Raw genomic sequence first — 26,943 nt, forward strand, 5'->3', positions numbered from 1 at the left:
TGCTTCCCTGTGATCGATATGTTTCAAGCACATATTCCTGTGTTTAGGACAATGGGAACCATGAAAATGATTATGAAATGGCAAGCAGTCTGGAAAGAGAATGAAGACAAGTGCCCAGGGTTCTGGAGATTATGAAATCCTTTACAAGCATGAGTCCAGGTCAAAGGAATTTTTTTTTTTTTAAGAATCTCTGATATGACTGCCGTTTATTTTCCCTCTGAAGCAATTCTTCTTGGCAATTAAAAAATTACTACATAAAACCAAAAGAGAATGGAATTCTAGAATACAGGACATAAAGGCTTCATGCATTTTTCCTTTTTCTCATCCTTTCTTCATTTTTCTCCCACTTAGGTGAATTGGCTATTAAATGTTGACCCTAAGAATTTGATTCTAATACTCGAATATTTGAATTAGCTACGAGTAAAAGATCTTTGATTGAGTCCATTGGTACCAGACATCTTTACCTTGAGAAAAACCCACTACTTGGAAAGCAATAGTACATCAACAGAATTTTGAAGATTTTGGCCATTTTCCCCCTTTCTCTCCTCAGAATCTATTTTTATTCAGCCTCATCATGAGCATCTCCTTTGGGTAATCTGAGTTGCATGCTTTCCTCACTCTTTCTGTATCCTTAGTTTCTTCAGAGCTTCACTCAAGACAGACAAAAGATAAAAGAAAATAAAAAGGTTTTATTTGCAAAGAAATGGCCTTTTGGTACCTGATTCTTCATGCCCATTCATCACTGCTAAGTGCTCCAGAACTGCTGAGGCCAGTGTTCAGGAAGCAACTAGTACATCAGTCTTATGACTGTTGTTCTTAAACGGAGGTCCCTAGTGCCTTTCACGTTGTGTTTTGTGCATCAACCAAGTGATGCCTGTAGGAACCTTTATGTCTAGTGGGGGGAAAAAATCTCTTTCATTCCCATGTTACCTTAAAATAAAAATCTCAGATCAGAAGACTTCAGGGAGAAGCAAACTGTTGTTTCCTATATGCTACAGTGCATAAGGATAGGAGTGAGTACCTATTGGACATTTGTATGAATTTGTCTTTTAAAAAACACCACCATTTCTCTTGTCAGGAGCTAAAAATTAGGTATTATTATGGCTATCTTTTTCCATTGCTAATTTATTCAAATGTAATCTTGACTAATCTATTATTTTGTTAACATGTCTACTTGATTAATATGTTTTTCCTCTCCTCTGATTCTGAGCTACAAATTCTACCCCTGTTAATTTATTATTTAACCCAAGTCCACTATAAATAAACTTCTTAAGATGAATGTAATTCATCTTTCTTGATTAAAGATACCAATAATATCACTAAGTAGCTTATTTCAGATAGAAATTTGGCTGGCATTTGTTACTTGTTATTTTTCTTCTTGGAGATTTGTCATTTTGGGCATATTTATCAGTGTTGTGTATTCCTGAAAGCATTAATGTTTACAATATCTGTATCTCAGTAGAATTGATAGCATTTAATTAGATGGATCAATAACAAGACTTTAAGTGCATTTCAAGGAAATTTACCATCTGTATTGTCCTTTTATTCCAACAGTTTTCACAATTTACAAATGGCATTTTATATATTATTTTATGTATTTTCTATAAAGATTAGAAAAATGTATTCTTTGGCACCTGAATTTTAAAGTGTTCTTGAATTATTAATTGGTTAATTCTGTATGACATCATTATTTATTAGCCAGGCAGTAATATGTATTTCTTATGGGGTTACATGTACTTTGAGATATCCAGAAAATGCCAGGAGATTAAATATGGAAATTAAAAAGTACTCTCCTCCTATCATTATGTTCAATTCTGATTTTATACCCGTGTAGCTAGAACAAAGAAGAAGGTGGTGGGGTTTTTTAATCTGTTTTTTTGTTTTTATTTTTGTTTACTTTAGAGTAAGGGAAGGATGGAAGGTGTGTCATCTGAGGGTACCTCTAGCTGTGTCATCACAGGAGAGCTGTGATACATGAATACTCAAAGCTTCTGTCCGGGAAGCCAAGTATGATATTCAGGGACAAATAATAATGTGCTAACCTCGTTCACAGTAATCACAGATAATGTAGGACTTGTATCTGCTATCCAGGTTTGAAGGTAAAATATGGAACCTATTTTGGAGAGTTCACGTAGCAACTCAGGCTACATTAATAGAACTGGAAGGGCCCACAATAAAGAGGTAATGAGTGCACTTGACCCTGCAGCATTCAGACCTCAGCTGGAGTACTGTGCTCTCTTCTGGGCTGCAGACATACTGGAGAGGCATCTGAGAAGAGGAGGGATGGAAGAAGACTCATACCTTGTGACATATAAAGTGATTGAAGGACTGCAGATGTTAAGGAGAAGAAAGAAAATGATGCAGTAATGAAAGGACTGGTGCTTGGATGAGACTGGTTCTTTGTGGCTGCAAATATGAAATGTTACAAGTGGGTATACCTAGTAAGAGAGATTTAACCCCTGAATGGGTCTGGATGTTCTAATGGTCAGAAGCAGCATTTCCTGTGACATAGCCTGCATGGGTCCAATTGTGGAAGTAAGGATGGACAAATGGACAGTATTAGCTAGGATCCAAAGTCCTGAGCAAATGATAACATCTTAACATCTTAACAATTTTCTGACATTTATCTTTTTTCTAGTTGGTTGAAAATGTTTGCTTTCTTCACTAGTTTTCCCACTGTTTTTGTTTGTTTGTTTGTTTGGGTTTTTTTTTTTAATGTCTTAGAACACTAAGCCACTCTTGACTCTTTTCTTTGTCTTTTTGAAAGATACGGCCATATAGATAATGCATCTCACGTTTCCTTTTAGTAAACTTTTCTTTAAATAAGTCATGTATTTAGCAATTGACTTACATTCTAACCTGGCTTTAATTGATGATGTATAACATGACCTAATATTTTCTAAAGAAATGTGGAGAAAGCAATTAGTCATAGAGTAGTATATGAAGAATACTATGTCTTTTGATTAAGTAAATTAAATATTGGCTTATATCAGTAAGATTAGATTTAACTATCTAATTCTACCAGTTTAAATTTAATTTATAGACTTTTAGAGTTTCTTTAAACATTTTATTTTAAAAGAGTTTTAGATTCCTGGAAAAGTTGTAAAAATAGTACATATACCCCACACCCACTTTCCATTATTATTAACATCTTATATGAGTATCGAATTTTTGTTATAAGCAATGAACCAATACTAGGAGTATTGTTATCTGAAGCCCATACTTTGTTCAGATTTTCTTAGCTTTGCTGAATGTTCTTTTTCCTATTCCAGGGTCCCATCCAGAAAAGCACATTACACTTAGTTGTGTTTCCTTAGATTCTTTTTGGCTGAGAGAGCTTCTCAGATTTCCTTTGTTTTGATGACCTTGACAGTTTTGAGGATTACTGGTCAGACATTTTATAGAATTTCCCTCAGTTGGGATTTCTGGTGTTTTTGTCTTGATTCTACTGGGGTTATGTGTTGCAAGGAGGAAGACCACAGAGGATACAGTACCATTTTCATCACACTCTCAAAATGTCTTATTGTTACTCACGTTAACCTTGGTCATCTGGTTGACATGATTTTGTCATGCTTTTTTTCACTGTAAATTTTTTTTTACTGTGTTAACATTATTTTTCCATATTTTCATACTATTATCTTTGAAGGGAAGTCACTAGGCACAGCCCACACTTAAGGAGGGAGTTATGCTCAACCTCCTTGTAGGCAGAGTATCTCCATAAAGTATTTGGAATTCTCCATAGGAGATGTGTCTGTTCTCCTCCATTTATTTAATTGCTTATCTAATCATTTGTTTTTATCAGTATGGACTCATGAATATTATTTTATATCTATTATGTTTAAATTTTAAATTAAATTAATACTATGCTGAAGCTCAGATTTCTTCTGTTGTGGCCATTGGGAGTTCTTTCAGTTGGTTCTTGTGTCCCTTTTACATATCCCATCATTGTGGGATTTGGGTTTTGTTTTTTTTTTTAGCATTTTCATTGTAAGGTGCAGACTCGTCTAGTACATTTCCTTCCCCAGTCATAGATTCAGCCAGTTACCCATGGATCCCTGGTTTCTTTCATCAGAGAATGGTATTTCAAACCAAGATTTTGGTCCAAAGTATTCTCTTTGCTACTGGGTATGGTTGCTTCTCAGCCTTCTTGGCTGACAGCAGGGAAATAACACGTGTGTATACTGACCTGTGTAACTGTGTGTAACTATCTGTATATATGGTTAGACAGAGAGATAGATAAGTAGAAAAGCAAGAGTTCATACTGATGTTTCCAACTATAATCCATTACAACCTGCATCATTCTAGCCTCTCCCCCTTGTTTAGACATAACCTCCCTTCCAACGGTAAGAAACTTCACTCCCACCGTCTACCATTGTTCAGTTCCAGTGTTGTTGCAGTTAGCCTGCCTGAAATTGAAATACATAAGTAAAAGTTGTATTTTTCTCAAAGGCTTAGAAAAATTCAATATTACTTTTTTCCAAAAGAATTTTTTTTTTATCCTGGAACTCATGACTTTAATGGCAGTTTCTTTTTATTTATTTATTTATGGAGGGGTGGTAAATCAGGCTTATTTATTTACTTATTTATTTTTAATGAAGGTGCTGGAGATTGAACCCAGGACCTCATGCATACTAAGCATGCACCCTACCACTGAGCTATACCCCCTCCATCTCTGGAACTCATGACTTTAAAATAGTGTTTGGGTTCCAGACATTTTTCTGTATGTAAAGATTGATAAAGTCAACTTTATATTGTTCACAATTTTTTGGTTTATAGATAATGTAAATTCTCAGATATTTCCACAATTTAAATGAATCAGAGGGGAGGAGGGTATAGTTCAGTGGTACAGTGCGTGCTTAGCATGCACAAGGTCCTGGGTTCAATCCCTGGTACCTCCATTAACAATAATAAATAAACTTAATTACCTCCCCTCCAAAAATAAATAGCAAACAAACAAACAAATAAAATTTAGAAAATAAACTTATCTACTACTTTAACTTTCTTTTCTGACAAGCATACTCCCTACATAATAACTATATCTGTAATAAGAAAATTGACTGATTTGAATTTTACCTGTAAATCTCTGCGCTTCCTGGGGAGATGCCAAGGACTGCATGCTGGCCATCACCTGCAGGTCGCTCAAAGAGAAGAGTAACTAGTAGGACCCACCATTAGCTATTCGATATTGGCTACCTCTTATTTACTGAGAGTCCTTGTAATCACAAGGGGAAGCAAGGATTTGGCTTCAGACATTAAATCAAGTCTTTTTGAGTGGCTAGATGGTTAGAAACAGAGTGAAGAATAGATTTTCGATAATAAGCCATACTTTCAATGAATGTCCTAAGGAAAAATAAGGTTAAGATCTGGAATAAAATAGTTTATATGCCTCCAATTTGCATTTAATTTTGTGTCAGGGTGAAAGCTAATATAGAAAACTTGTAGTGCAGAAATTATAAGACTTAAGAACACTTAATTCCACTTAGGCTCTAACAGAAGTATACTATCCTAACAGTGTCTTTGTAGTCTAAGATTTTAGGAAATTAAAAAAAATAATAATAACTAAATAAACTTTTAGGAGAGTCAGTGTAGCTCAGTGGTAGAGTGCATGCTTAGCATGCATGAGGTCCTGGGTTCAATCCCCAGTACCACCATTAAAATAAATAAGTAAATGCATAAACCTAATTACTTCCCCACAAAGCAAAACAAACAAACAAAAAAGCAAAAAATAAATAAATAAAATAAAATATTTTTAAAAAATTAAATAGCCGTATTTTCTCACTCAGTCCAGAAAGAAGAAATACCGCGTGAACATAATACCTAGGCTAGGAAAATGGTCGATCAGTTAAGTTGGTCTTTGACACCTGTTTTCAGCTTCAGCTCCCTCAACCTCATTATACCCTGTTATCTCCCCATGCCCCACACACTTATTTCCATTCACTATCCATTTGTAGACATGGAGGGTAAAATGGCATGCAAAATCAGATACAGTTCCTGCCCACATGGAATTCATAGTCCTATGGGGCAAGGAAACATTAATCAAATTGCCACATACACACACGTACATGGAACTGCACCAGGGGCAGATGCTATAAAAAAGAAATACACAGAGTTCCAAGAATCTATGAGGAGGTTTGTGACCTAGTCCAGTAGATCAGGAATGGCTTCCTTAAGGAAGGATTGTTTACACTGTGATTCGAAAGATCAATAGAAATGAACCAGGAGAAGAAACACAAGAGAGAGAACTCTTGTGGTAAATGAACAAGTGGTGAGTGGTGAATAAGAGCCAGGGGAAGGTGGGCACAGAGGAGAGAAGAGGCTCAGCCTTCCTGGTCTGCCACACTGAAGATTCTTCCTTTATCCTGAAAGGAATGGGCAGCAACCACATTTCCAAGATCAGGAATGCGTTTCTCATCTGTGTGCCTCTGAAAGTCAAAATACGACCCGTATTTCCAAGGGGGAAAACCAAATCCCACCCACCCAAGCCTCTAGCACTTCAAGTTCTCAAGGTGTGAGATGTTTCTGGCTGAGAGGGGGTGTCATTGTTTAATCTACACAGAAATAGGCATGTGTTTTTATTTATTTATAAAATCTTATTTCTTCTGGTCATTTTGTTAGTGACATTAGCAAATGCACTGCCTGCCTCCTCGAGTCTGTTTTTAGGTATTGTTTTTCATCCCCTTCTCTCTCTTCTTGCCCTCTGCTGTCTTGGCTGTCTCCCCATGATTCATGCGTTCTTTTCCATTTCCCATCTGTGGGAGGAGGGGTGGTATCCCAGAGCGTAGAGAAGGACCACGTGACCGGAAAAGAGAGAAAACTGTAGGAGTTGGGGGATAGCTGCTCTTAGGTGCTCTGGAGCTGAAGCCTGAAGCATCTGTCTAGAGTCTGTACCATTGCAGTCACTCTGCCAGTTTGACTCGAAGCTAAGGAGAGTCTGGTGCTTCACTTTTCCTCCTAAAGTTTATGCCATAGTCCATTCACTGAGTCGCTCCTTTTGTCACCCAATAATCCTGAAACCATTTCCCTTCTGCGCTCCAGGCAGTAATTTTCTAAATAGTGTGCAGGCTTCAGTCTCGCCATCCACCCCATCCTCCTTGCCTCTTCTTCCACAGGGACCTCTCTAAAGGGCAAAACAGTCCATCCCTCTCCTGCACAGTGTGCCCTGAGTCTCCAGTGTCTTTAGTTTGGGATTTCTCAACTTTGCATACCTCACCCTAACTGCACCCTGTTCGTGGGAAGTGTTTTACAATTCCTTAAACACATCATCTTTTTTTTTTTACTTTAATAAAACTTATTGGATTTAAAATTTGACTTTTATTATTCATAATGTCAAAATCATAGTTTTAAACAAGTAATTCTTAACTCCTTTTATGGAGGTAAAATTTGCATACTTAGCAAGGCACAAATCTTAAGTGTACAGTTCAGTCATTTTCAGAAATGCATAGAACCAGGTAATCACCACCCCAGTCAAAAGAAAGAGCATTTCTATCATGACTGAAAGTTGGCTTCATGTCCCCCTCTAATCAAAACGCTCCCTCCATTGGTCTAGTTTCTATCACATAGTTTTCCATGTTCTTAAACTTCATAGAAATGGAATCATACAGTATGTAGTCTGTTATGCCTGGCTTTTTTGGCTCAGCGTAACATTTCTGAGATTTATCCATGTCCTGTACATTAGTTCATTCTGGTGATTGCTGAGTAGTGTTCCATTATATTAATACAATTCTGTCACAGTATGTTTGTCCTTTTTCCGGTTGGGCATTTGTTGTTTCTAATTTTTTGAAACATGGTGAATAAAGTTACTGTAAACAAGTACTTTTGTGCACATGTTAAACACATCCTCTTATTTCTTTTGTCAGCCTTTGACCAAGCTATTCCTTCTGATCAGAATGTCTCCCCTCCCCGACCCCTTCTGCTTGGTGAGACCTGTCCCTTCCTTTGAGACTCATCTAAGGCTTGTCTCTTCTTAAAAGTCTTCTGCTCCCGTTGTGTTACACCCAGATTTCTGTGCTTCCTCGGCAGCCTGTGTATTGCTTTTTGTTTTGTTGTTTTTTTTTAATACCACTTCCCCAGTAGAACTGTGCATGCTCTTTTCTTGTCTGCCTCTCCAGTAAGAATGAGTTTCCTGGGGGCTCCTGTCCTGTCTACCTCATTCATTGTGTACCCTCCTCACCCCCAGAGTGGAGTTTGGCATCTACTTGGTGTCTGTCAAATGCTGTCTGGATTAATGAATTAATCCTATTATTTTCTGCCCTTGTGATCAATCCTCTCAAGTGCGCCATGCTCATTTGGAAAAGTTGAGCTGTGACTGGTCAGCATCTTCTTGGCCAGCCAGTTTCACCACAAATAGAATGGGTTTTCCTTATCCAGGTGTCTCTAATGCTTCTCCTACACTCATGGGTTTGCACAAAGTGCACAATACTTATTGGTCAAAGTGACCTCATGGCAACCCCTCAGAGCATTGAAACCTCTCCTTGTGACCATTTGAGAGAGCCTCTCTCATTGCCAAGCTCAAATCAGACACCCATCCAGCCCAACCCAACCCAACCCAACCTGGAGTCTGTATTTCTGGTTTTTACAGATTCATTTCTTAGGCTTTTCCCTTCATCTGAAATCTTCATTCCATCCCCCGCAACTGCGTAATATTAAAAATATTAAGTGTTTACCTTGAGCCAGGCATTAGGCCGAAAACTGTACATGACAAACTTTGCTTTATCTTCATGAATATCCTTGGAGATAGGTTTTACTCTCCTTGCAGAGAAGGAAACTAAAACACAGAGAATGCGGTAACTTACCCGTGCTCACACAGCTTGGGAGTGACAGATCTGGGATTTGAACCCAGGCTCCTCTGAGGGGCCTTTCTCCTACTTCACATCCAGCTCAAAGACCCACTTCTCAAGTTTTTGTTGTTGTTCTTTTTTTCTCCTTTCCCTCTTTTTTTTCCATGGACCTGTTTCAACAACTATGTATTTCTTAGCGTTGGGCATCTATCATTTTCTGCATCCTCCTGTTCATGATCTTTTCATGCATATAACTTGCCTCCTCTTAGAAGCAGAGATGGAAATTTTCTGCTTTGTGATTTCCTCCCTGAGAGATGGTAAAGCTTGGGGCTTCTGAGTGTGGGTTCTGGAGGAGGCAGGCTTCTGGGGTTCATATTCTGGCTGTCCTCTGTACCGGCCGTATCACCTGGGGGCAAGTTCCCTCACGTTTCTCTGCCTCCGTTTCTGCATCTGTACAAAAAGGCAAGTTGTACTCTGACTCTGAGAGTGGTTGTGAGGATGGAATGGGTTAATGCCCCCAGCACACTTACAGCAGCGCCTGGCGCTTAATGGCTCCTCAGGGAATGGCACTTAGGCTCATTCCCTCACAGCCCGTAGGGGCCCTTGGTACCCAGGTGATGTCCCCACACCTCAGTTGGGTGACTGGTGCAGGAAGTATTCTCGTGGGCTGCTGTGGATGCAGGGGATTGCACTCCTGTTGAAGAGTTCTGTTCATGACCATGGGCTTTGGTTTGCTTCTCTCTCTGTCAGGGAGTCCTGCTGCTCCAACCCTGGGGAACTGAAATGTTGTGAAACCTTTTTCTGCTCAAATTTCTCAGACTCCGAGATTCCTCCGGGATTGCTGCTCAGCGCTTCAGGTGGCAACCCTTCTCTCCTGTCCTCAGGCCTGCGGAGAGCAGTCACTCAGCAACCTGTCCAACACCTGTTGTCACCTCACCCACACTTCCTCAGTGCCTTGGCCCTGCCCACAGGGGCCAGGCCCACTTGGAGCCCTCTGGTCACAGAGTTTGGAATCAGCCAACTGACAGCTCCTTTCTCAAAAATGGGCAGTGGAATCACATGCACATTAATATTTATCAATAGCTAAATACCACTGAAAAGTGAGGAAGAGCCCTCAGGTTAATCACTGTGTCTGATTTTACAAGATGGCTAAGTCGTGTGTAAAATATCTCACAGTGACAGGCCCTATTGTCCTGAGGATTCAGCGCTACTGAGATGCATTTACCATGTGAGAGAGTGAGAAATAGATTTCCTTTCTCTCTCCAGGACACAGAAAATGGAAAATAAGATGCTTTTCTTGGTCACCAACATCAGCTTCTTGTGAAGATCTTACTTTGGTTAAAGTAGTATTTTTAAAAAAAAAAAGAAAGAAAAAGAAAAACTGTTAAGGGATATTTCTTAAAAAGGACTCAAACCTAAGTAGATAAATATACTTTATTTCAATGTGCAAGCATTTGACATAACTATGAGTGACAGAGAGAAAAAAACAGTTTCTTTTTTTAAAAAATGAGTTCCCTCCCAGTGGTTTATTTGAAAATGGATTTCCATCCAGAACATCTTCATTTGTCTTCTAATTTTCATGCAATTTGAAAGGGTTAGGTTTCTTACCGCAGGGATCATGTTGATCAAATCTCAATGGATCGGCTGAGGCATTCTGATTTTATAGGCAAATTTATGTCTTGTCATTTCAGGAAATGTTTCAGGAAATGCTTCCTTCACTACCATCTCTGACGAAAATCTTATTTGTATAATATATGGACATAGTATATTCCTCTCCTGCAACTTAATCTGTGTAAAATTTTAGGTAAGATAGATGATCTGGTTTTTTTTAAGTGTAAGAATAAGCAGTTACCCTTTTGTGATACTCATTTTAAATTCCTACTGGTATGGGAGATTTAAATGCATGTCCAAAGAATGGCCTATCGATGAATTCTCCCATTTTATCAGAAGTTTAATTGCACCTTTGAGAAAGAAGACTTCTGGCTTCCTCTGCATTCTCCAACATTTCTCAACATCTATTGGCATGTGAGGTGGAGACAAACTGGTGCTAGGAAGCAGGCAGGATGCCAGCAGCAGTCAGAAAATAAAGAATAAAATAAACATTTACCATATTCACTTTATGGAGCTAACCTAGTCTTTTAAAATATTGTACTGTTGATGCCATATCACTAATATATTACTTCTTTCTAAAAGTCATTAAAATAAATGCACACTTTTTTTTCCTTGTACTCTGCATTTTTCAAATTTCCATAAACAAAAACTATCAATAAATAAGCAGAAGCTCTACTGATTGCCGCTTCTAAGATCTGAAAGGACTGATTTGACTTACCAGAAACTTACTTTGGGCAGGTGAGCTGTTCTAAGAAGGAGCATACTTAACTTGTTTTCATTGAATAAATTACAAATCAGGGCTAATAGTTTGTAAATTATAAAAATATTCTTCTTACTTGGGTAGGTGTACTAGTCAGGGTAGGTGAAGTTATACTGCAGTAACACACACCCCCACTGTGAACTCTGGTGACCCTTCAGGCCAACAATCTCCACCTGATTGTGCAACACCTCCACATCAGTCCCAGGCATCTATACTCCCCACATTAGGAGAAACAGTTAGCAATCCAAACAATAGCAGTTAAGTGCTTCCACCCAGAGAAAAAGGAATCCGCTTTCATTTTTTCAAAGCAGTGCGACTTTGTTAATTTCATGGAGGCAGGGAAGCACAATTGTCCAATGGGGTCAGAAGGAGAAGAAAATTGGAAATTGGTGAATAGTTGAAAATATCCATCTTAGTTTGTGAATGAGGATCATAGTATTATCTTACACTGTCATATTTTTTCAAAATGTTTTACTGAAAAATTTTCTGTGATTCCCCAGAGCCCTGAAGATGAAACATAAATTCTTTAGTGGGGCCTTTTGGCTGTCAGTCAGTCACCCAGCACCTGCCTCTCTCACCATGTCTCCTTTATTTGCTGCGTCCTGTAAGACTCTCTCCAGGAACGACGAGCTTATTGTGCTCTGTTTCCTGCTAATTTTTCCTACCTTTGTACAGTCTGCTTCATCTGCCGGGATCACTGTTTCCTAACAAGCCTCACCGTCCATCTCCTTGGACAGTTCTGCTACTGTGCCACCTGCCTCCTCCAGGCCCCAGGCCCGAGGACTGGATTATTGCTGTGGCTCCTCCTCTGAATTTCATCAGCAGCCTTTGCAAACTTTAACAGAATTCTTCCTGGGTTATGACAAGCTCTGTAACTATCTCTCCTCCCTTAAAGAGTGAAAGTACTAGAGAACAAGAACCAGGGCCCACTTATCTTGGTATCACCAAAAGAGTATCTCACCCAGAATAGGGGCTTAATGTATACTTGTTCAATGAATGAATGAATGAATGAATGGGTTTTACCTGCCTTATTCTAGCTGATTGTTCATATTCTTCAGGGCAATATGTTTTTCTCACATCTTCACACAGGACTTAAAATGGGTATTTCATGGAGTAGTATACAAAAAGTGTTTAAATGAATTGGATTTATTTCTGAGCTATATCTCTGGGAATTGATTTCTGATCTCCATCACATTTAGACTTTATACACTACACTATGTTAGAGACGTGGAGTCACCTGTAAACCACATCTGGGACTCATTCTCATGGGTTTATTAAACTTCACATTTAATCAGAGTATCCACTGCCAAGGCTTCTGGTGCCATATCTTAAACCAAATATTTAAGAAACACTGTCTGCAAAACAAAGCTGCCCTTGTGCTTTGGAAACTCTTTCAAATAACATGCCATTTCTCTAACCTTGACTCTATTAAAGATTTAACATTGCAGCAATTTGTTGGATTCTATGTCAAGAGACTGACATTTTGAAAGGGTGGCCTGTTTCTTCATTTGTAGGTAAATTATTCCCATGTGCTTTGGATAGAGAAATGGAAATTATGGGAATGGACTTAGCCTTTCAACAATGTGATTGATCCGTGGGGACATCATTCCAGAAAATAAGAACGAGGAAACAGACCAAAAAAAAAAAAAAAAAAAAACTCTTCTTGAGTGTTATTTGCCACTTTTCAAAATATCCAGTATAAACCTAGGAGAAGTTTTCTTTTTTTTTTTTTCTTTCGCTTTCCTAATGAGAAAGTCTTTAAAGTGTATTTTTACATTATTTTGTATTGCGGGACTATGTTCACAAGCTATCAGCGAAAGGGGACATTTGACGTTGCAGGTGAACTTTGAGGATGACTTTGTAAGACATTTTCACAGCAGGAAGTGTCATGGAGAATAATCAGAGTCATTTACACTCCTCCCTGCAGTTTAGGTCCAACAAAGTCAGTGGGGGCTTTGGCACTTTGAAGTTAGTAGTGTCAAACTTCTCCAGAATGAATATTTAAATTGTTTTCTATTAATTTCCTTAAACAAAATTCATGCAATAAGTGAAATCATCTCTTCTTGATAGCAATGAATCACACGTATCAATGGGTCCAGAATGACTGGAAATCATACCATGGCCCATATAAAATAAGAATTATATTATTTTAAAGTTTTCTTTTTAAGGCTAATAATAAATAACATTATGGGCATATATATTCAGACTTCTTTTTTCTCAATGAATATCTTAAAATGTATTAAACCATTAAATAGTCTCATAAGATGAAGGGTAGACAGGTACCACTTTAGCAGTTTTACATGAGTTATTGTTAATATTTATTAACATTTAGTGTCATTTACTAAAGGAGGTAACTGAAGTTGAGCTGTTTCCTGATGACCCAGAGGACAGAGCTATGGTCTTATTTGAATATGGGTATTTGGGGCTTATACTCTTTCTCTTTTCCTCTATTGCCATCAGTTAAGGCTGTACTTAGTTTTTTGTTTGTTTGTTTGTTTTTAAAAGAGTGACTAGCTTGCAATTTTGAAGTTCACAATCCTCCCACTCCACTCACTGATTTTCCCCACCTATGTAGTATGACTTTTCTCTATGTAAAATCTATGTGTTTTGTGTATTGCTTCTGAGACTGGGAACAGCACAGATGTTGTGTTCATGATGTCTTCACAGATAGTATGAAACATGAACACAGCAATCGTTAGTACATATCCTTAAATTCTCCTGACCTCAGTCATCACCCTAACATGACTCTCCCAGCAGAGAGATGAGAACTTATCTAAATCTTCTGCTGGTACTTTTCACCCCAGAAGAAATTGAACATACATGCCTGGTATCTGGGGGAGCAGCCTAGAGTTATGGTGTCAAATACAATTTTTTTTCAACACCTCCAGTTTTATCTTAAAAATCTGTGTCTTCTGATCTTTTACTCTTCTCTTATTTTTTTCAACATAAAAATAGATTCTTTTTCTCCAAATTTTTGGCTTTGGCTCTGCTTTTACTATTCTGCCATCTGAATGCACAGCCTTACAGCAATAGAAACTCCTTCTCCCACCCCAGCACACTGATATCCAAATGAGGCAGTGGTTTGCATTCCACCAGATATTTCCATGGCTTTCTCCCTTCAAGTCTTCACTCAAAAGTCACATCAGTGTAGCGTTTTCTAGACAACAGCTTGAGAACTAGTCGTCTTCTAACTAGAACTAACTCCCACCCTTGCTATATTTGTCTCTGTCTTACTTATCACATTCTGATATACCTCATAATCCTCTTGGTTTTATTTCTCAAATGTCCTCTTTATTGTAATGTCCATATTCCTCCAACTAGAATGTGAACTGTGTAAGAGAAGTTTGTTCTGCTTTGTTTCCTGTTATAGCCCCAGAGCCTAGAATAGCACTTCATATATAATAGATGCCCTATTCAGGTTTGTAGGAAGAAAATTGGTGAATCTCTCTCTCTGTAAGTCTGCAGTCATTGTTGAGCAGTAGTCCTGAAGTTTATGTTTCCTGTACAACCAGATATCTTCCCTCTAGAGCCACCAACAGTATTCCATATTAAATGTCTGCCATTTTATAAAGAGGCAGAGTGTTAGTGACGGCTCATCCTGTCATTTGAAGTAAAGTACTTCTCCGGCTCTTTCCCTCCATAATTTCTCATTCTTTGCCTTGTTAGTTTACACTTTCCTCCCTGTAGCTGATGTCATTTGCAATATAGCAATATAGCAATGCCATCTGCACTTAGCATCTTGTAGCTTCAGTGTTTGTTGTCTTTATGTCCACTTTGCTATTTTAGCTCATTCTTCGGTTAAATAAAATGCCGTGCTCTCTCAGGATGTCAGCAACTAAAAGAAGGGTACACCAACTGTGAGGGTTAGTGTAAAATGCTTATATCGACTCATAGGGCATACATTAGTGGACATAAACTTACTGACAAAATTACTTCTAAAATATATTCTGCAAACCATCATTGTCCTTTAAACATCTGACAAAGTGAGAAAGGCTGGCCTCAGTCTTCAGCTCTGCTCAGTGACTCTGTGGCCAGTTTTCCACGATGGCCAGGCTGGCATGTAAAGAGTCTCAATCCCAAGGTGCCAACAGGACCAGGAAATGATACTCATGGTGTGATGTCATTGCAGTGAGTAGATATCAGAGTAGGGAGTGAGGAAGGATAACAGAAATAAGAAATGGATGCGAAATCAGAGCATGTGGTGTTTTCAGTAGTTATTACGGCCTTGCTTAGAATGGTACAGAGGATCTTACGGATAAAATTGTAAATCACAGCTATACAAAATTTTGCTTTATAGTAGTCCATTTTGTAAGTCTAGATTTAGCAAAAAATCTCTTGGTTTATGTTTCTTCTTGGAGAACATTGAGATGTAGGGAACAAGGAACATTAGATCAAAGACTTCTCTGCCTGAAAAAAATTACGGATTTCAGCTTTCTATTCTTATGCATTTTCTTATTTGACAAGTCTTTATGTAGAAGATTTCTAAAGATAATGATTCTGTGTAACATTTCTTTAAAGTTTTATTTAAAACAACACATCTCATCATTTAAAAATAGAAGTAACAGTCATTATATGTTTGCCTCCTTGACTGCCCACCTGCCTGCCTTCCTTCCTTCTTTTCTTCCTTTCTTCTACCTTCCTTTGTTTTTCCCCCTACCTATTTATAAAAAAGACTTGCAGTATCCTACAAAGAGTACAAAGTCAAATAAAGTTTTGGTTTTTTAAATTCAGGACTTCAAAAAGGGAAAATTGGATGAAGAGAAAGTGGATACAATAGTCAGGGTCATTGTGTTTTCTCTGAAGGAGTTCAGAAGTCTGTCTCACAAGTACACAGTGGCCAGACTTAGCAGCCAAGCAGGAGAAACATTAGATGCAAAGAACACAACATCCGTTTCTCAGGGAAGGCAAAGATTTCCTTGTACTATACCCTAAAATATATTTTCTTGGGGCAAACCATTTGGATAAAGAACAGTGAGTGCTATAACAGCCTGTGTCTACCACTGCTTCACAGCAAAGGAGAATTCATTCCCAAGGTATGAATTCATTCCCAAAGGAGAATTCATTCCCATGGGCAAGTCACTTCATCTCTTTCCACCCCAGAGCTCTCTGCTTTTGTATTTGGAAACCAAAAGCATCTCCCTCATAGGGTTTTTGTGCTGGTTATAAGAGAGGCTCTTAACCCAGTGGACAGCTAGTGTGGGAGAAATAAAGAATGCAAGAGAATTTGTATAAAGTGTCAAAATCAGAACATTATGACATGGGTTAGAAATTCCATCACAGTTCTGCCAGGTGCATGAGAAGTCCTCTATCTCAGGTGTGCAAGCCTCTGCCCTTGTAATGTGACACTCACTGCCTGCCCCTGAAGAGAACTCAGCAGAGTCTGAAAAGTGAAGAATAACATTTGTATTGTATTCTGTGAAAGTTTATTAAAAAATATCACCGAGGACAGGGTCCATAAACTCTGGAGAGCAGCCAGAAAGCACATACAACATTCGAGTAAGTTTAGAAAAACTGAGGAAACCTGAGCTGTATATTCACCTGAAGTAGGACCCTTCCACTTCTTCCAGCAAATAACCTGAGGTGACCAGGGTCCCACGGAGCACAGACTGTCACATCTAACGAAGCTCTTACTCACCCAGCAGTGGCTTGGAACTAGGTCAGGGTGTTTCATCCGTTTGCACGAGGAGCAAGGATGATGGGATATTCTCATTTGCCTTGGAATACCCTAATTACAATTGGGATAAACATGGCAGAAAAGACCGGGGTCACTTGCATACCCACCTTAGAATCTGAAAACGTCAGGGGTACCAGTGGCGGGACTCCTTTTGGTTCAGTCCCCAAAGGCTTGGATGGGAAGAGGGTCCACGGGGCATCAGTAATTTTACAGGTTTTCAACTAGCTGGGGATGAGGGGTGGCGAGCAGGATGACCTCATGAAGGGAGTTACACTTGTCGTCAGGAGACCGGTGTTTTCCTTTAGCTCTTTTCTCTCTGCTCTTCCGCAAGTGCGTGTACCTTTGCCCGGTGTGTTTCATCTTACACCCTTACCCCCTCGGCAGTTTAGAATGAAAACATATTTATTCGGATGGTTACGTACCCTTTGTTTTTCTGATTTTTACAGCAGCATTCTGAATGACTGTGTTGCACGTAGAAACAGGATCCTAAAGTCTTTTGTAGTCAGGCATGACTGACCTCTTTGGGAAAAGTGAGACAGCCTCTGACTTAGGTGTCTACGTTGTTTCATGGTTAACCTTTCTGACACAGTTTCAGTCCTGCTCCTTTGTGTTCCTTCCTCCGTGGAGATTCAGAAGAATTGACGTCTAAGGAAAACTGCCCACCATAGAATTAGAAATCATAGCCGCCTCTTCGGACTGCTGATGTACTCGTACTCCTTTAGATTTTACAAATATTAATTCTCAAGTTCAGTCTTTTTTCGTAGTGGACATTGCTGAAAATATTGTGGTGAGAAGCTTGGAGCTCGAATTAAAGTCTGGGTGCATATTCTGGCTCCGCCACTTACTAGCTGGGTGGCCTTGGGTGGGGCAACTGCTCTGTCTTAAGTCTCCTCCTCTGATAAGTCAAGGTTGGGGTAACCGTGGTCCCTATTTTATAAGGTTGTAGAGGAGTTTCAAGAAGATGATGCAAGTAAATCACTTAGAACAGCGCTTAGCATGCTGTAAGTTATAAGTTGGCCATTATGTTAGCCACCTCAGAAACAGATGGAGTCAGACTTGAAACAGTGGTGCAAGGAAAAGAGCATGGACTTTGGCTTTATTAGTGTCCACTGGCTAACTCTGTGACCTTGGGATCTGAGACTCAGTGTCCTCATCTCCAAATTGGGGACAATAATACTTGTTCTGTAAGATGGTGGTGGAAATGTAATGAGATGGTTCCTACAAAGGCCTTGTTGCCCCTGAAGCCTGGCACTTAGCAGGTGGGAGCTATGCCAGCTCTCCCGGACTCTGCTCCTTACTGCTGTCGGTTGCCGTGAGTGTTGTAGCCCGTGTGTGTAACACCTTCCATTAGGCCAGCTATGTGGCAAGTGCTCAGAAAAACTGCAGCTATTGCTTTGTTCCATACTTTGCTTCATTTGTTATCAACTCGGTGAATAACACATGCTCCATGAGGGTCTGTTGGAGCAAAGGTTTCATTATTTTAGAAGCTTTGTTTCCTCCAGGTTTCGCTTTGTAATGCTTGCCTTGCCTTTTATTTTTTTTCAAACAATCGTTACTACACTGGTTCCTGAAATATTAAGGAGAGTTTATTATGCTCTGTTAATCTTTCTCAGGGGGGGCATAAATATATTTTCAGTTTCTATTTGAAAACTCACAGTAAGCATCCATTTAAATTTTTTGTTCAACATGTTATATAATATGAAAAAAGTACATGTTCTTTCCAAAATTGGTCCTGAAGAACTCCCTAGATCCAGAGCCAGGCAGGCAGTTGGGGTGGAGGCAAACAGCTGAGGAGCATTTCTGTTAGAAATCTTACTACTGATTTTGAATTTTGTGAAACACCTGTTAAATCACTTAGTGGCGAGATTTGGTGGTGGGGCAGGGGGGTGGATCCTAGTGGCGAGATTTGGTGGTGGGGCAGGGGGGTGGATCCCTGTTCACTGTTTTAAAGCTGGAAGTAGAAAATTACTCCCTGGTGATTAGGGAAAATGATCACAGAGGTGTATACTGTTGGCATGGAGGCCCATCTATGAGATGATGGTGTTTCTCCTGGGAGATGGCGAAAACTTGAGAGAGGATGCTTTATTTCTCACCTCCTAAAATGTCTTTCCCAGTTTTCTGTGGCAAGAGAAAATGAGACACAGTTATACCTAACAGTTGGTAAAATAGTTACATATATATGTAACTCTTTTATATATAGAGAGAGATAGAGAAAGAATTGCATTAATTATATATAATAGAATAATATTTACAAAAAATCTTGATTAAATGATACCTTTCTATAAAAAATATATTTGTGTATGTATACACAAATGTGTATGTATATATATATATATATATGCACAGTTATTTCCAAAATTGACACAAATTTAAGTGTAACCTTGATAAAGCAATGTCTGTTGGGAAAAAAAAATTAGAAAAGTTGCTTTTCCAAGAAACAGCTCTGCAGAAGACATCAGAGAATTTCTTTGAAAGTGTTTACAAACTTTGAAGAACAAAAAATTAGTCTGTTATTTAAATGTTTCTAAAGTTAGTGAAAAGAAAGTCGAGTTTACATTTATTGTTTGAACTAGACCTACCTGCAATAGGAAATCTCTAACCAATCTTAACATCAAATGAAGAGATAAAATCCCAAGTACGGTATTTAGGAAATTGAGCTGGGGCAGGAGAGGGGTGGGGAGTGGAGGTTATAGCTCAGTGGTATAGTGCATGCTTAGCTTGCATGAGGTACTGGGGGTTGAACCCAGGACCTCCATTAAAAATAAATAAATAAATAAACCTAATTACCCCCCACAAACAAACAAACAAATATTAGGAAACTGAATCCTGCATTTTGTTAACAGGTTCACAGACATCTGAAACAGAGCTGATTGAGTACATGAACGCATGGTTCTTTGTATGGGAGTCTGCTCACAGGCTCCATCGTATTAATAGGTTAAAAGAGAGAGAAGGGATTTGTAATGACAGATGTCAGAATTTGACTAGCATTGAATACCCATTCATTGTTTTAAAAAAGAAAACACACCAGTGAAATAGCAGCAGAATATAGTGTCTATCTCAACAGCCTAAAACATTTTTAGGTATGAGTCATTTCTGTTAAAATCAGTTTAATGATAAGTGCTGTCATGTAATATTAAAATATTTTTATGTTACATCATATGGAAGATTCTAGTTAGCACAGTTACTTGAAATGTAAAGTATAAAATGGAAAGTGTCTTTGCAACTGTTTGGGTATTTACATGGAAGAGCCAAAAAATTAGTTGCAAGATTATTAGAAATAATGCAGAGATTCAGTAAGGTGGCCAAAGACAAAAATACATATAAGAAAATCATTTGCTTCTCTACAGAAAAGTATATCTGTTATAAATTATAATGGAAAACAATAAAATACCTCTTAACTAACAGAAGATTTCAGTCACAGAAATCTCCTATACCTCTAAATGAAAATAATAAGAAATCAGAATTTTTTTGTAAGGAAAACAATAAATTGTAGCTGAAAGAAAACTTAGAGACATCATAATAATATCACACATGAATTATACATTTAAGCAACTTACAAATTGCATGTTAAATCATCTATTGATTTTATACAATCTTATGAAGTAGTTAGTGTTACTACCTTCATTTTACAAATTTTATAACTAAAATTCAGAGAAATTAAAGCCACCTGCTCAAGATCATAAAGGTGGAAAGAGCTGGTTAGGATTTGAATGTATGCAGACCATTTCTGCTCTTCACTCTTCTTCACTGCACATGGGAAGACCTATTTAAGACACTAAAACTGCCATTTCTGGCCAGTTAAATCTACACAGTTTATTCAGTTATACACAATACCACTGAGATATGATTTTTTTATTTTGATGAAATGTTTCAAAAGTTCATCTAAAGGAATAAATATATGAGAAAGCCAAAAAAAAAAGAAATAAAAAACTTGAAGGACCATAGGTGAAGGGTAGAGAGATGGAGAATTCATCATTTCAGAAGTTAGAACATGTTATAAAAACTAGAAGAATCAGAACAGTGGTTTAAGTGAACAATTAGAGATCATTTGAAAAGACTTTACATTCCAAATAAAACTCATGTGTGTGTGTGTGTGTGTGTGTGTGTGAATACCCATGCATATAAATATACATATGTGTGTAAAATTAGTATTTTATTCAATGAGAAAAGGAAAGAGATAGTCAATAAATAATGTAGAGGCAATAGGGAAAATAGGGAAAATAATTGGGAAAATAATATAAACTAAGATTCCTTCATTATTCCTTATATAAAAATATGTATTAGGTAAGGTTTTAATGAAAATAAAATAATACTATTTTATTAATGTATAATATATAATTTTATGAATGTAACAACTAAAAAAGTATAAAATTTGTATAAAAATATAGGTGAATACTTATTTAATTTCAAAATGGGGAGGTATTTCTAGGCATATTACCAGAGCCAGAAAACAAGAAGAAAATGTCTGATAAATATGTGTACATTAGAAAAATCAAATATGTCTGCATAACATAATACACCATAAATAATAGAAAGTCATGTGACAAACCAGGGAATCTATTTCTAACACTCCTAAAGGGCAATAACTTTAATGTATTAAAAAATCCTTGGAAATCAATGATAAAAAAAGATGACTTACAGAAAAATCAACATACAATTCATAAACACACACACACACACACACACACACACACACAATTTGCCAGTAACATGAATAGAAGCCCAAACGTAAAGAAATGCAAATTAAACAACAGTGGGGAAATATTTTCTCTAGTCAAAGTATTAAACATTAAAAAACAAAGTCAGATAATACCAAATATTGATTCAAGTTGGGACATTTTTATTCACTAGCCGTAGAAGTGAAAATTGAAACAGCCTTTCTGGAAGGCCATTCAATAATAATTACCAAACACCTAAAAAAAAAAAAAGAGCTCTGTGAACCAGCAATTTCTCATCTAAGAACTTACCTAAAAATAATTAAGCATATATGAAAAGATTTACCTACACCATTGTTATTATAGTTGAAAATTGAAAATGAGCCAAATATCCAGCAATAAGAATTAGTTTACTATATCAAGATATGTGCATGTGATGGAATACTGATGTACAAGGATAATATCCAACATGATAGGTGTTCATGGTATATTGAATTGAAAAGTATGTAAACAATATATAAAGTGAGAGATTGCTTTTAAATACAAGACTTTTACATATATAGTTAAAATGTATATTGTAATTCATAGAGAAGCATCTGAAAGGATATCCCCGAATACCAACAATAGCTATGGCTCAGTTGGTTTTTTATATTTCTAGTGAGGTGACCTCTCTGACACTTAGTTTCTTCATCTGTGGAATAAAGAAATCATACTAGATTCATCCTAAAGTCTTTCAGCAGAAGTGTCTCATAATTCTAAGAACCAATGATAGTTAATAATCTTCAGAAAATAGGTTTTTTTTCCCCCATTGAACTTTGGAGTTAATAGAGTAAAACCAGGTTTATCTTGAGGTATCTCTTGCTTTAGTTAAAATTCAGATCCAGATGCTTGGTTATAAATTGTGTCCATATATACTGTGCTTTCTCTGATGACTGCCTTTGTGGCGTAATATAGAGTGGAGTAGGTAGAGAGTTGCATTGAACTTTTATATTTCCCTACAGAATTCTTAGAAACACAAAGAAATCCTGTTAATATTGTAATATCCATTTTAGTGTTTCATCTACCATTTGGAAACTTACCAACCATTCTTGTTTTGGGACAATTTATTTAATCAAAATTCACATTGAGAAACTATGAGAGAGTCAATTCTTTAAAAAACAAAATTTCTTTTGCTAAATAGAGATTTGTGTGTGCTCTAAAAATTGGTGGAAAATGATTCTTCTTTTTTAATCTAATGACTAGTGCTCTACTCTTATTTCTGACTAATAGTGAAATTGCCTGGAAAATGATAAGGACTAATATTTCAAGTGGTTATTCAGAACCTTATTGTGCTAGTGAAATAAAAAACATGCTCAGTTTTAATTTGCCGTTAAACACTCAACATTTCACAGGGTTTGTTTGGCGGCCGTATACAATAGTAGCAGAGGTGGCTTGCTAAAAATGCTTCGCCTCATTCTTGCTTAATCCAGGTTGCCAAGTGGTAAACCTAGCAGACGTCATGAACGTCCAAGAGGGAACATATTTTATTTGACTTGCACCCCCAGAGGATTTGGCCAATTATTGCTATTTGTTTAATGTTGGTGTTGACATAGTGCCTTTGCCCTGAGGAGCCCCAGGTGCTTTATAAAATTAGTCAGCAATTCACATCACAGCCTTTACGCCCGAGAGTGCACACTGAAAATAATAGTGATTCATGGAACCTACAGCCATCCCTAACTCATACATCTGTTTGCTCAGTGAAACAAAACAAATATGCCAGTTCCCTTGGAGAGCTAGCAACAAAAGGTTCCAGTGGGGCATCAATGGGAGTTTCTCCCCTGTGTAAATAGGTAGACTCCTAGAAGGAGAATTTGCCATACACCCTACCAGTGAGCCTGACTGTACCCTGATCCAGGATCCATACCTTCCTCGGTAAGAAATTAAGCGTCTTTGGTCTTTGCTCAAATATTACCTTCGTAATAATACTTCCCCTGACCATCAATTTTAAAAACAACAAAACATAGCCGAACAAAACCCAGTGTCAACCTAGAAGTTCTGTATTCTCTTTCCTGCATTAATTTTCTCTATCGCACATGTAGCTATCCAACATATTTACATGGTTTATCTCTTTATTTATTAATTGTTGACTCCTTCCCACAGATGATCAATATTATGAAAGTGGACCAGTTGTCTGTTTTGTTCAGTTATGAATCTTCAGTGGCTGCCTGGCACAGAATAGGTGTGTGGGAAGCATTTGTTGAATGAATGAACGAATGAATGAAGAATAAATGAATTTGCTCCAATGGTGCAACAAGAAACAACTGGACTCTCTTAGTGTCAATGTTACAAAGGCAGTGAAGAGAGGCATAAGGAAGCAGGAAAGCACCAGCATCGTGTCAGTAGAACATTCCTTAATGTTGAAGAGAGCCAGGTGGTGAACCGGTATAGCAGTCGGAGTATTCTCCCTCATTCGTTGCAGTAATAGAAACTAAATTTATTTATTTATTTTTAAAAATGATTTTTCTTTTTTCTGACTAATAGTGAAATTGCCTGGGGAAAAAAAGTGTACTTTTTAAATTCTGTGGTGCTTTACAATTTTCAAGTTTCACACACAATTTCATACAGTCCCCATAATACCCTTTATTTCCTCCTACCCCTCTGTTGCCCCTCCCCCTTCCCTCTTGCCACTGGTAACCACTAGTTCTCTGTATCTGTGAGTCTGCTAATAGAAACTACATTTAAATATTTAAACAAACAGAAAGGTAGCTTATGGGATCCTGAATCTGGGAGATCCAAGGAGTGCAGCTGGTTTTCATCAATTCAAGGCTTGTTCCCTGTGCTCTTACAATGTGATGAGGACATTAGCCTCTGTCTTCCCCAGTCTCTCTCTCCCTGTTCATTGCTGGCTTTCCCAGGCTTTCCTGTTGTGGTGGCAAAGAAAGCTAAGGCAGCACCAGGCACGGCTCTGCCTATAGTAATTCCAGTGGCATGTGAGCATGTATTTCCCTATGGTTCCAGTGGAGACTCAGTGCTGACTTTAAATGGGGAAATTTGGGTTAAGGGCTAGCCTTGCATCAGTTATGTGACTGACCAGCCTCTGTGCCTCCAGTCATGGGTGTCAGTTCCATTCTCTGGAGGTGGTTCTCCAACAGGAAATTTGGTTTCTTTTATCAAAATGAGAAAGGAAAGATGTGTGACAAGTATGCAGAGATGCACTATAACCAGAAAAGTAAGTCATATTTAGAGAATTTCTGATTACAGTGAGGCAGAATACAATTCTAAATCTTTCAGTGTTCTAATTTGATAATATCCAGTGACCATATTTTTAACAGCCTGATTATGTAAATTATATTTTGAAAGGGAAAAAAATAAACTTTTGCTTTACTTTCAGTGGGAGATCCTCTCTACTGGTCTACCTGCATGATAGTGAGATATCATTCCTACCTTAATGAGAAGGAGGTAAAAATGTGAAGAAAAAAGTTAAATTTTGGCTGTGCAATATGCAAATGTTTAATTAAGGTTGTTATTACTTATTTTCTTCTTTAATAATTCTTATCTTATTTTGCCTTGTTAATCATATTTTATGTAGGAAACATGTTACATTCTAATTCTTTTCTGTGTTTGTTTTTAAAAGAGACTACTTAGAATATACTAGATCAGACAAAGACAAATACTGTATGATAAGTGGAATCTAAGAAATACAACAAACCTAGTGGCTATAACAACAAAAAAGCAGACTTACAGATGTTGAGAACAAACTAGTGATTGCCAGTGGGGAGAGGGAGGAGGGGAGGGATATAATATGGGGGTAGGGGATTAAGAGGTATAAACTATCAGGTATAAAATAAGCTACAAGGATATATTGTACAATATGGAGATTATAGCCAATATCCTATAATAACCATAAATGGAGTATAATCTTCAGAATTTCTGAATCACTATATTGTACACCTGTAACTCATATAATATTGTACATCAACTATACTTCAATAAAAATAAAGAAAAAAAAGAAAAAAGAAAGAATATACTAGAAACCCTAAATTTTTTTGTTCCAAATACTGGAATTTCGATTGTTGATATACTAGTCCTTCGCTTTCCTATAAAAAAATTTATAGAGGGTCATGGATAAATGCAATTCACAGATAATGCTAAAACTTCATCTCAACCATTACTTCTTGCTTCTTTCCATGCCAAGAAATATTTAACCAAGACTCAAAAGGTGAAGGTATTTAACTTCCTGTCCTCATCACTGCACCCATAGTTTGTTCTGCAGACTAGTTAGAGCTAGAGGAGTAATGAGACAATATATATAAATCAACATCCCATTAATGGATGAGTAGAGAAGTAGCTCACAGGCAGAGTGGCTGGGGAATCAAGACATGACCTGGTTGGAGGAGGGTATAGCACAGTGGTAGAGCACATGTTTAGCATGCACGAAGTCCTAGGTTCAGTCCCCAGTACCTCCATTAAAAAAAAAAAATTCAAAAAAGACATGACCTGGTTGCTGTAAAAACACAATGGCCGTGTGAACTAATGTTGTTAGTAATGCCATAGCATGTGAGAAAGACATTTCTGTTATTAGCTTTGACATCAGTACTAACTCAGTGATTTAATATGACTATATACCAAAGTATAGTATCCCCCTCAATTCAGGAAATTACTCGGTTGGATCAGCTAATTCAGTGTTAATTGTGGGTAAGCATTTCTAAATTCATGTTTTTCTTAAGGCACAATGTTCTAGGAGGTCACCTTTGTTCGTTCCTCTGAATCTTTGATGATTTCAAAGTTGTTGCTTTCCAGGGAAAAGAGGTGAGATGGGAGAAGGAAGGCTTTCTTCAGAAATCCTTTTCTTTCACTGCCCTTTTGAATGGGATTTGCGATTGAAGCCCACTGATGTCCTGTCCATAGTGAATCTAACTGATAAGAATTTTCAATGGTTTTTGAGGGATTGGTTTTTGTGGTGGGAGGAAAGAAATAAAAGGCATACAACATTCATGTGTCCCTAACATCCCAACAGGTAATAATGCTGTAGCAAATTTATAAAAATTAAAAATAGCCTAGCTCGGGACTGTACCATGACTTTTGTGGACCCTATGCCCTTTGGGCTTTGTGGACCTCTTTTTCCATTAAAAAAAAATACTAAAAATTAGACTTTACAAACTGCCTTGATATAAAGAGAAATAATCTAAGCTGGATTATATTCATTTTGTTTCTGATTTTAAAAGAAATTAAAACATTTTCATGGGCTCCTTAAAGTATTCTGGGCCCTGGGCAGGGTACCTACTGTGCCTCATGTGAGAAGCTAAGGTGATTCTGTCGTAGCTAAATTTGATTACATTGTAAGCCAAACAACTGTTTTCTGCCTATTGTTCATCTTTTTAACTTAAATGTGTTTTTATTATTAACATTAGTTGCTGCAAGTGAGGTGGGAGCTGGGGGAGTGAGGGTTTGGAATAAGCTGATACTAGACTCCATCATCATAGCTAC

The 26,943-nt window shown here is 37.6% G+C and overlaps 1 protein-coding gene across 6 annotated transcripts in view; it reads left to right on the forward strand.

Annotated features, from left to right (window-relative positions):
- Positions 1–26,943, forward strand: part of PDE4D (phosphodiesterase 4D) — a 679,763-nt gene that overhangs the window by 180,224 nt on the left and 472,596 nt on the right. The window contains exon 1 of one of the 6 annotated variants that reach the window (XM_072958629.1): positions 24,890–24,915. The exons of the other annotated variants lie outside the window; for them this stretch is intronic. Within the exon in view, the coding sequence (XP_072814730.1) occupies positions 24,905–24,915 (11 nt within the window). The 5' untranslated portion in view covers positions 24,890–24,904. Of the gene's footprint in view, positions 1–24,889; positions 24,916–26,943 lie in introns of those variants that run through there. 6 annotated transcript variants of the gene reach the window in all.

Source organism: Vicugna pacos, chromosome 3, assembly GCF_048564905.1.
Source record: "Vicugna pacos chromosome 3, VicPac4, whole genome shotgun sequence".
Taxonomy (NCBI): Eukaryota; Metazoa; Chordata; class Mammalia; order Artiodactyla; family Camelidae; genus Vicugna; species Vicugna pacos.